This window comes from Sminthopsis crassicaudata, chromosome 3 (genome assembly GCF_048593235.1).
Source record: "Sminthopsis crassicaudata isolate SCR6 chromosome 3, ASM4859323v1, whole genome shotgun sequence".
Lineage (NCBI taxonomy): Eukaryota > Metazoa > Chordata > Mammalia > Dasyuromorphia > Dasyuridae > Sminthopsis > Sminthopsis crassicaudata.
Window position 1 is genome coordinate 395,595,830 of NC_133619.1, and position 12,173 is coordinate 395,608,002.

Here is a 12,173-nt window from a genome sequence, read left to right on the forward strand (position 1 = left end):
GGAGGTGGTAACATGCGTCAAGAGGCTTCTGAATCACGGTTAGTCCCTTTGCTGATCATAGTTCCCAAATCTTTTCCTATGATAAACATTTATTAAGTGGGAGGCACTTTCACCATAGTTTATACGGCGGTTTTCTTGGTTCTGCTTGCCTCACCCCGCAAGTTTTCTAAACTCTTAAACAATATAAATGCCTCGTACGCTTCTTTCTCCGCATCCCGAAGGCGGCTTTTTTTTTTTTAATGTCTCACAGTGCTTTGAAAACACACTATAGGTTCTTAGTGTTTGTTGCAATAAATTAAATAGAACTGAATTGAATCACAAATAGAGCTGAAGCAGGGGGTGAAATGAAGTGTGAGCAAACAAGAATACGGTACAGTAAAGCTCCGAGGAGCCCAGACGGGTTCGTGGGAAAATCGGGCCCAGGAGGGGAACCGAGAGAGAAAGGGCATGTTTTACTCAGGTTCGGAGGCATCCCGGAGGCGTGAGATCAAATGAGTCTAGACTAGGTGGGCGGGTATTGGTGCCCCCATTGATCCCGCCTCCTGCCCTTTGACCCACGCCGTTTCCGGTTGGAGACGTGGCTCGGGGCCGCCATCTTGCCAAGAAGAGAAGCGGTGGCGGCTCCTGTCAGGGGAGCGGCAGGTCCAGAGTGGCCGGTCCTCCCCACCCGGGTCCCTCAACCTTCTGCCCAGTGGAGCGCGGGCTCGCCGCACCACCGCCTTCATCATGGTAAGATCCGAGACGAGTCCCCAGTTCGATCCCCGGGAGTCCGGCGGCCCCTCTCCCGGGCCAGCCAGCCGGCCTTGCCTCTGGACTGGCCCCGCCTCGAGCTGTGCACCCCCGGCCCGGCCTTCCTCCCGGGGCCTGGCGGGCACAGTGTCTCCTCAGCCGGTTCAGGGCCCGGTCCTCCGGAAGGCCTAAGTGAACGCACTGAGGGTCCCGCTGCTGTCCGGACGCCGGGCCAGCTGCGACTCTCCGGCTTGGATCCCCCCGGGACCCTGTGGGCGATCGCTCAGACTAGGGGCTTGTGTCCCTGCCGGAGGTACCGAGCACGGGCCGGGCTTCCCCTGTCCCCTTCATTCTGCAGGCCCTCTCACCGTCCGGGAGATGTGAGCGGGTGGACGTTGGGCTGGACCGGGCTACCCGTCTCAAGTGCTGCTTTCCTTGCCAGACTCTCCTGGAATACTTGGTGGAACCCCCCCCCCCCTTTAAACCATTGATCTCTGCCCCATCCCCGTCAGATGCTTTAGTATAAATGTTCATCCTGATTTTTAGTGTAGGAAAAGTGTGCAGTTAAAGAATGGCTTGTATTAAGCGCCAGGGTTAGCCTTAGGTTATCTTAAGGTCTTTCTCCTTTCCTCCCCACTGATTCCTGCAGAGAAAGATCAGAACCCACTGACTGACAAGTCAGCACTCCAAGTGTCCGGTTGAGCATAGAAACGTAGAAGACAAGGCCTCAGGAGCCTGGAGGAGATTAGGTTTGGAGAGGTAGTGTCATTTGCTCCTCAGAACCTCCTTTTACCTATTTTAAAAACTGAGATTTATTTAACTAGGTTAATATCGCAATTTAAATAGATTTTTAAAAAAATAGACAAGTATAGGGCTGATCCCAGGGCTCCTGGCTCCCAATCATCCAGAGAGATGGATTATATGTTCTAGTGTGGAAATGAGGTTTATAAAAAATATGTAGTTTTAATAAAATGCTTGCATAAGAATACTCTGACTCTCAGTCACCTCACCGTTTTTAGTAACATCTTTAAATTAAAATTTAGTGGCTCTGTATTGCTGTTTAGAAACCTGATGCTTTCATGTCCATCATAATTTTTCTTGTTATTTAACAAAATGTTAATGTTCTGATTTAAAGTATCTTAACACACAATGGAGATGTGACAATATAATTTGATGCTGATTAAAGTAATCAAGCTTTGCTGACATTCGAAGTGAGATTTGAGGGAAGTTGTTACTTAGACTTTAAAAAACTGACAGTTATTTTAAATATGTTGCATAAAACAGTAATTCTTTGTAATATTTTTGGTCAACATTATATATAGTTTTCAGGAAAAAAAATGTTATTTTAAAATTCCAATAGACACAAATATTGAATGGGGATTTTTACACTTCCTTCTGCCCACATTTTTAACTATTTTTAGTACATTTAATTCTGAATGTAAAATTTTAGAGCTTTGAAGTTTAGCGTTTTAAAGTTTTATCTTTTAAACTAATGTGAAACTAATGTCTCTGAAATCTTTGTTTAGAAAGACAACAGAATTGCATTTTTTATCAATAAAAAGTAGGATTTGACAGAAGATAAGTCAAAGCCTTGTCAAGTGAATGGTGCGTACGTTTTGCATTTTTGTGTGTTTAGATGAGTCTATTACATGAAAAGTTTTCATGTCCATATATACTTTAGCATAATATATCTGGATCATGCATGACCTCCATATATTGAAAATATGGATTTTTGGAGGGATATATCACAACTTTCTCTAGAGTCCTGATGCTGTTGGTAGGTCAATATAGTATCTTCATTCTGTCTTTACTTGAAGAATGGTAATTCCTTGAATGTAGTATAGTAGATGACCCTGTCTGTGTATCAGCTCCACCTCAATTTGTGCTTTGAGTTCACAATCAAAAATCCCAGATAAATGAGAGCTCTGTGTAGGTACCTGTTCTAAAAATCCAGACATTCCATTTCTAGCCTCCATATTTTAACACAGGTCCTCTTGTATGCTTCAAAAGCATTCTTTAACCTCTACTTGTTAAAATCTTCGACTTTCTTCAATTTCTTCCATTTTTTATAGGAAGTTTTTTCTGGTCTCCCTTAGTTGTTAAGAGTTTTCTGCTTCTTCAAAATGTCTTATATTTACTTGTCTGTATAAATGTTGTGCCTACTCCTGTACAACTAAACTGTTTGAGAGCAGGAACTACTCCATACAATATTAGTAACTCCTTTCCACATGAAAGGCCTTCACATATTTGGAAGATGACAATCATCCATCTTTTCCATCTTTCTCCTATGGATACACTTTAATGTTCCTATTTATCTTTGTATCAGAGTGCTCTATACATAGAAAGCATTTGATAGGTGCTTATTGTTGTGTCATTCCAGTTTGGTGAGAGAGATTAAGAAAAGGAGATGATTATGATTGTAGGAGGACTTAACTGATTTTGCTTATTTTTTGCAGATGAGGAAACTAAATCTCTGAAGGGATGTTCTAAGTATTAAAGAGTTATTGAACTTCCATAAATACCCTTTTACAGAACTAATTTTTTTCAGATTTCAGGATGTTAAGCATTGGGTTTTTGTTTTTTAGAATTTTTTCCCACAGTATATATGCATGAGTAATTTTTTTTTTTATAATATTATCCCTTGTATTCATTTTTCCAAATTATCCTCCCCTCCACTTCCTCCCCCCCCCATAACAGGCAATCCCATACATTTTACATATGTTACAATATAACCTAGATACAATATATGTGTGTAAATACCATTTTCTTGTTGCACATTAAGTATTAGATTCCGAAGGTATAAGTAACCTGGGTAGATAGACAGTAGTGCTAACAATTTACATTCACTTCCCACTGTTCCTTCTCTGGGTGTAGTTATTTCTGTCCATCATTGATAAACTGGAAGTGAGTTGGATCTTCTTTATGTTGAAGATATCCACTTCCATCAGAATATATCTTCATATAGCATTGAAGTGTACAGCGATCTTCTGGTTCTGTTCATTTCACTCAGCATCAGTGGATGTAAGTCTCTCCAAGCCTCTCTGTATTCCTCCTGCTGGTCATTTCTTAGAGAGCAATAATATTCCATAGCCTTCATATACCACAATTTACCCAACCATTCTCCAATTGATGGACATCCATTCATCTTCCAGTTTCTAGCTACAACAAAAAGAGCTGCCACAAACATTTTGGCACATACAGGTCCCTTTCCACTCTTTAGTATTTCTTTGGGATATAAGCCCAATAGCAGCAATGCTGGGTCAAAGGGTATGCACAGTTTGATAACTTTTTGGGCATAGTTCCAAATTGTTCTCCAGAATGGCTGGATTCTTTCACAACTCCACCAACAATGTATCAGTGTCCCAGTTTTCCCACATCCTCTCCAACATTCATCATCATTTGTTCCTGTCATCTTAGCCAATCTGACAGGTGTGTAGTGGTATCTCAGAGTTGTCTTAATTTGCATTTCTCTGATCAGTAGTGATTTGGAACACTCATATGAGTGGATATAGTTTCAATTTCATTGGGTTTTTGTTTTTTGAGACACAGTTGGGGTTAAGTGATTTGCTCAAGGTCACACAGCTAGTAAGTGTTGTCTCTTAGGCTGGATTTGAACTCATGTTCTTTTGACTCCAGGGCTGGTGCTCTATCCACTGTCCATCTAGCTGCCTCCCAGGAATCAGTTAGATGAGTGATTTAACGTAACCTAACATATTTAATAATATATCTCTTTAGTAAAATCCACATACTTTTTTTTGTTTGTTTGTTTAATTTTAATAGTTTTTATTTACCAGATATATGCATGGATAATTTTACAACATTGACAATTGCCAAACCTTTTGTTCTAATTTTTCCCCTCTTCCTCCCCCAACCATGGCAGGTTGACCAATACATGTTCAATATTCTGATAGAGTATAAATTAAATATAATACATGTATACATGACCAAACAGTTGTTTTGCTATACAAAAAGAATTGGACTTTGAAATAGAAGGAAATCCAAAATGCAGGCGGACAAAATTAGAGGGATTGGGAATTCTATGTAGTGGTTTATAATCATATCCTAGAGTTCTTTCTCTGGGTGTAGCTGGTTCAGTTCATTACTGCTCTATTTGGTTCATCTCATTGTTGAAAATGGCCACATCCATCAGAATTGATCATTATATAGTATTGTTGAAGTATACAACGATCTCCTGGTCCTGCTCATTTAACTCAGCATCAGTTCATGTAAGTCTCTCCAGGCCTTTCTAAAATCATCCTGTTAGTCATTTCTTACAGAATATTAATATTCCATAACATTCATATTCCACAATTTATTCAGCCATTCTCCAATTGATGGGCCCATCCATTCAGTTTCCAGTTTCTGGCCTCTACAAAGAGGGCTGTCACAAACATTCTTGCACATACAGGTCCCTTTCCCTTTAAGATCTCTTTGGGATACAAATAAAATCCACATACTTTAAGAAGTCGCACATCTTGGAATGAAAACAGTTGAATTTCAAAGTTCTTTAAGTTCTCTTTGATGATTTCATTTACCTTTTAATACTCTACAAATTGATGAGTCAAAATAATTCTGCTTAATAAAATTGTACCTGATACAGGCTATATGTGTACAAACATTTCCACATTAGTCATGTTTGTGAAAGAAAAATCAGAATAAAGGGAAAAGCATGAAGGGGAAAAAAGGCCAAAAAAAAAGCGAAAGTAGTATGCTTTGATAAGCATTCAGATTCCGTAGTTATTTCTCTGGATGTGGATAGCATTTTTCATCATGATTCTTTTGGAATTGTCTTAGATTGTTGTATTGCTGAGAAGAGCTAAGGCTGTCATAATTAATCATTGCACAATGTTGTTATTACTGTGTATAGGGTTTTTCTGGTTCATCATCAGTTCATTAAGTCTTTCCAGGTTTTTCTGAAATTTGCCTGCTTATCATTTCTTATAGCATATTTGTATTCTTTTACATTCTTATAACACAACTTGTTCCATTCCCAAATTGGTAACCATCTCCTCAATTTCCAGTTCTTTGCTACCACAAAAATTAGTTCTATACTTTCAAAGAGAGATTAAGTTAGAAAACATTTTATACGGAATGCAATCTAGTCAACAATGTGTGACATCATCATCTAAAAAGCTAATGTGATTTTAGGTGACTTTAAGAGGAGCATAATATCTAAGATAAAATAGAAATTCCTCCGTTTAATTTTTAAAGCCTTTCACAGTCTTGTTCTAAACTATCTGCCCATCCTTTTATTTGATACTCCTCGTCACTCCAGCCAAATTGTCTTTCTCTGTTCCCCTCAAATAATATTCCCTTCTCTTATCTCCAGGCTTTTGTTCTAATTGGCTTTCTCTAGGTATGTATTCCCTCCCTATCTCAATCTCTTTGGGTTCCTCTCTTCCTTCATAACACAAGTCAAACACTGTCTTTTATATGAAGAGTTCCCTGTTTGCCCCTAACTACTAGGGTCCCAACTCCTTTTTAGTTACCTGCTTTATATTTATTCTCTTTCTATTTACATGTGTATTTGTCTTCCTTCTTAGAATGTAAACTCCTTATAAATAGTGATGATTTCATTCATTATATTTGAATCCCCAGTATCTGTCATGGTAATTGGCATGTTTTTTATTGTTCTTAAGTCTTTTTTTCAATCTTATGTGACTCTCCATGACCCCATTTTAGGGTTCTCTTGGCAAAGATACTGGAATGGTTTGCTATTTCCTTCCCCAGCTCACTTTACAGATAAGAAACTAAGGCAAACAGGGCTAAGTGACGTGTCCAGGGTCACACATCTAGTAAGTTTCAGACATCAAATTTGAACTCAGAAAGATGAGTGTTACTGATTCCAGGCCCAACACTATTCATTGTTCCCTTTGGCATGTTTTAGGGGTTTAATAAATATTTGTTAACAGATTGATTTAGAAGGTAGTATTCCCAGAGTATTCTGTACCAATGAGACTACATATGAAATATCACATTCACTTCTGGGTCCTACATTTTAAGAGGGACATTGACAGACTAGTATATCCAGGGAAGGAAAAAAGGTATAGAAGGAACACAGATATTGTTCTCAAACATTTGAAGGTGGCTTTCAGGTGAGATAATCATACTGTATGAATATGGATGGAGAAGTAGAAATGATGAATAGAAATTATATGGAGGCACATTTAATCTTGATATTTAGAAGAGCTTCCTAATACTTAGAGCAATCAGAAAAATGAAATTGGTTTTCATGAGTGAGCTCAACTTCACAAGAGGTCATAAGATTACAGACTTTTTGTGAGTGAGACCTTTACTCATTCTATAATTGAGGAATTGGGGGCTCAGAGAAGGTAAATGACTTGCCTAAGGACACTCAGGCATTATTTAAATCCAGGTTCTCTGACTCCAATCTTCCTCCCTTTCTTCTCTTCCCCCTCTACCCTGCCCCCCCTTCCTCCATGTCGTCATAGGCTTTATAACAAGATAAAACCCTAGATATTTTCTGGTCCAGCTTGCTTTTTGTCCTGAATGAACACCCAGTGATTTAGTTTAGCTATACTACTCTTTCTCCACTATCTAATAAGCCTGGGGAAATTAGTATTTGATTCCTTTTCCTTTCTGTTGATTATTTAATTAATAGGATTAATCAATTTTATTAATAGTTAACACATTATTTGGGGTTTTAAGATTTGTTAAGTACTTTGTATATATTATCTCATTTGTTTCTCATACCAACTCTGTGAGGTAAGTACTATTATTATCTCCATTTTACAGATGAAGAAATGAGGCTAGAGGAAGTTTGGTGAATTATTTAGGGTTTTTTGCCAAAGTCACTTTGTAGTTTTTATTTTTTTTTAATTGTTTTATTAATTTTATAATTATGACAATTTTTTTTTTTTGACAGTACATATGCATGGGTAATTTTTTACAACATTATCCCTTGCACTCCCTTCTGTTCCGAGTTTTCCCCTCCTTCCCTCCATCTCCTCCCCTACATGGCAGGCATTCCCATACATGTTAAATATATTACAGTATATCCTAGATACAATACATGTGTGCAGAACTGATTTTTTTTGTTGTTGTTGCACAGGAAGAATTGGATTCAGAAGGTAAAAATAACCTGGGAAGAAAAACAAAAATGCAAACAATTTATACTCTTTACCAATGTTCCTTCTGTGGGTGTAGCTGATTCTGTCCATCATTGATCAAGTGGATCTGAATTAGATCTTCTCTTTGTTGAAGATATCCACTTCCATCAGAATACATTCTATACAGTATTGTTTTAGCAATACATTTTTGTAAAACTTTTGTGTTCTAAATTTTTCTCTCTCTCTCCCTTACTCTCCCCACCCCCGCCAAGACAGCAAGTAATCTGATATAAGTTAAATACCTTCAATCCTTTTAAATATAGTTCCATATTTGTCATAATGTACAAGAAAAATCATTCTGGGGCAGGGAGGGGATTAGATGGGCAGAACCACAAGAAAGAAAAAAACAAAGGTAAAAATACTGTGCTTCATTCCACATTCGGTTTCCATAGTTTTCTTTCTGGCTGTGATTGGCATTTTCCATCCCAAGAATATTGGAATTTCCTTGAATCATTGCATTGTTTAGAAGAGCCAAATCTGTTATAGTTGATCATCACATAATCTTGTTACTGTGTACAGTGTTTTTCTGTTCTCCTTATTTCACTCAGCATCAATTGGTCTTTCTAGATTTTTCTGAGTTCAAGACTATTTGATTTACCAATTACTGTTTCTTTGTTTAGGAACCAATAAATGTTTGGCTTAAAGTATCCATTTCAAACTTGGAAAGACACTTGGGATCGAATTTCATTGCTTATGGGAGAAAGACATGTAGACAAGAACAAATTTTTCCATTTCTAGATACTGTGCTCTGCCTTCATTCTATTTACCCTCAATTAGCTTTCCTTTTTCTTGAAAGAGTGGAAAGAATATGAGAAGTCTGAAACTCCTGCTGAAGAGGTTTTTTTTCTTTTTTTTTTTTTTTTTTTTTTTTTTTTAATAATATTTAAAATTTTTAATATGTGGTACATTTCATTATTATATTTTCTTCCCTTTTTATTGTGCGGGTATTTCATAAAAGGGTAGAAGACAAAATATCCAATCAGACTTGAAATACTATGGCTTTTACTGGTATCTATCACAGAATGTTTAATTAAGAAAGGAAAATGACTTGTCAAAATTGGGAGCAATAAATTTTTCCTTTGAGATATAATTCTTTGGGAATAAAGAGTAACAAAGCATCAGGGAATAGGCGGAAGCTTTAAGTGTTCAATTCAGCAAACTTTTTTTTCCTTTTTTTTCTTTATTTTTATTTTTCCAAATACATTTAAAGATAGTTTTCAATGTACATTTTTGTAAGACTTTGTGTTGCAAATTTTTCTCTCTCCCTTACCTCCTCAAGACAGCTAGCAATCTGATATAAGTTAAATATGTGCAATTCTTTTAAATGTATTTTCCATTTTTGTCATGTTGTACAAGAAAATTCAGACCAAAAGGGAAAAAAACATACAAAAGAAAGGTGAAAATAGTATGCTTCAATCCACAGTCAGTCTCCATAGTTCTCTGTCTTGATGTGGATGGCATTTTCCATCCCAAGTCTATTGGAATTGCATTGAATCACTGCATTGTTGAGAAGAGGCAAGTTCATCACAATTGATCATCACATAATCTTTTTATTGTGTATAGAGTTCTTTTGGTTCTGCTCACTTCACTCAGCATTAGTTCCCGTAAGCCTTTCTAGGTTTTTCTGAAATCAACTTTCAACAAACCTTTATTAAGCTTCTGCTGTGTACAAAGTATATAAATACAAAAATGAAACAATCCTACCCTCAAAGAACTTATATTCTGTTGATAGATTATAGCATTTATATAGATTTGTGTGTAATTCAGACTAAGGAAGGCACTACTAATTAGAATGGGGGATTAGGGATGGCTTTTGAGTAGGAGATGATATTTGAGTTAAGCTTTGAAGAAAGCTGGAAATTTCAAAAACAGAAAATGTCATGAGAAGGGAGAACATTCCAAATATTGAGGATAGGCAGTGTAAAGTCAGAAGAAATAATGACATGACATGATTGGGAAAAAACAAGTAAGCTAGTTTAACTAGAATGTATAATGCTTAAAGGAGGAGTTATGTGGTATAAATCTGTAAACATAGAGTCAGATTGTGGAGGGTTTTAAATATTGGAATTAGTTCATATTTCATTTATAGAAGCAATAAGGAGTCACTGAAGCTTCTTGAGCATAATCAGATCCATGCTTTAGGAATATCACCTTAGTGGTTCTGTGGAAGATGGAATGAAGGGTATAGAGATCAGATTTAGGAGACTCATTTTGAGGCTATTGCAAAAATACTGATGATGAGAGCCTAAACTGAAGTATGTGAAGAGGTCAAATGTGGATACTTTGTAGAGAGAACTACAGAAATAGAATATGGCAATTGATTGGGGATAGTAATAGAGTAAGATTTGACTCCAGCATTACAAAGGCGATTAGAATTAATCAATGTAGTACCCCTGTAAGAAATAGAATTAGATTTAGGGAAAAGAATAATGGAGTCTGTTTTGGAAATGTTGAGTTTGAGGTGTCAGAGCATATAGGTGAAGATATACCAAAGTCAGTTAGCAATATAAGTGACTGTAGCTCAGGAAAGTCGAGGGCTAGCCCTATTGATTTGGGAGTCTTCTTCATAAAGATAATTGAACTGATGAGAGTGATGAAATTAGTAAGAGAGACAAGGAAAAGGTTCAAGACAGAGCCTTGGGCTGCATATCCATGTGGAAAGGAGAGACTTAGACAGTGAGTGATCCACTATAAGAAATAGAAAAGGAAAGTGATGTCATGAAAACTGAAGAAGAAAGTATCCTGTAGGAGAGGGATCAAGAGTGTCAAAAATTGTTGATAAGGACTAAAATTGGGGAATTGTACCCTTTTATGTATAATGCCTTGCTTGGTGCATATATTTTTTTTAATCAAGTATGCCACATCACTTTCCTTGATTACTTAGATGTTTACTATGAGTGAATGGAGAGGTAATGGGTCACTTATCTATGAGTTGCTTTGGTTAAATGATATGTCTTCTTGCAACTTAACTCACAGGTAAATAGATGGATCCAGTGTTTACCCTAGAATAGTAGATTTTAAATGCATGTTTTAAGGAGTCAACTTACCTTTGCTACTATTAAACTTTAAAATGCTTAGAATTATAGTATATTAGACTTGAGAGGGCCCTTAGAGGTGATCTAGCCCCATTCTCACTTTTTACAAATGAAGAAATAACCAAGAGATTAAATAAATTTCCCAAAGATCTAGAGATAGTTACTAACAAGTATCCTGATTCCTTAGCCATTGTTTTTTATGTTATAGCTTCCAAAGCATTTAGAATATTTCTGAATAGAAAGGGTTTGCTATTAGATCCTAATTTGTCCTCACCTTTTTGCTGATCATGTTTTTAGAAAAAGTGATTCTGGCAATTTGAAAGGAAAAAATTCTAGAGATTGTCTTCAAGTTTGTAAAAAAGCTATTATGTAAAGGATGGTTCCCTTCTATTGTCACTGAGAATTGAAGAGAGAAAAATAAGCTCAAATTACAGCAGGAACTAAAGCTTACTTATTTGAATATAAATGTTTTAATATTATTAAATATAGGTAATAGAGGTATTTCAGAGGTCAAGAAAAGCTGGGCTCAGGTTTTCTGCTTTTTACACATACTAGATGTTTGATCCAGGGCAAGTCCCTTAAACTCATCATCCTTAGGCACCTCTAAAACTGAAGTTCTCTATGCCAGTGAAATTAGAGATTTCTGCCAAATACACACACACATTATGAAGAGAAAAGTTTTGTTTGATTATCAAGATATTTAAGTTAGAAGTCTATTGTCTATTGTCAGAAATATAACCTTTGCAGAATCCTTTGGTTATGTGCTTTAAGGTAAATATCTAATCTTGTTTATCCCCATATCTCAAAATATAAATTATTATATAAACAGAAGCTTGATTAGGAAAACTGGAAATCAGTGATTGTATTATATTAACTGAAACCCAGAACCATCTTTAGGATGAATCCTATCAGTCCCTATCTGGGGGTGCTCCCCTCCAGGCAACCTGGGGTCAGAGAAAGAGAAGTAGTGTTAAAAATTTGTCTTCTGGATAGATCAGGCTTAAACATTTAGCTTACAAACTATAACTATTCATAGTTATCACTTGTGTAGCATTTTATTATGAGACTTTTGGGGAGCTGATAGAATCTTTATAACACAGTGTTTATAACAAACTTTAATCAAGTCTTTTAACTAGGAGGGATCTTAACAGCTCTCTAGTTCAATTCATAACCAAATAAGAATCTCCTCTATAACAAACCAGAAAAATGGTGAATAATGTTTGCTCATAAGAACTTATAACTTCTTAAGATAGACCATTCCATTTTCATATCACTCCAA

The 12,173-nt window shown here is 36.6% G+C and overlaps 1 protein-coding gene across 1 annotated transcript in view; it reads left to right on the forward strand.

Moving 5' to 3' along the window:
* Positions 1-567: 567 nt before the first annotated feature.
* ARCN1 (archain 1) overlaps positions 568-12,173 on the forward strand; it is a 37,335-nt gene continuing 25,729 nt past the window's right edge. The window contains exon 1 of the mRNA XM_074302279.1: positions 568-729. Coding sequence (XP_074158380.1) covers positions 727-729 — 3 coding nt within the window. The 5' untranslated portion in view covers positions 568-726. The remainder of the gene's footprint in view (positions 730-12,173) is intronic.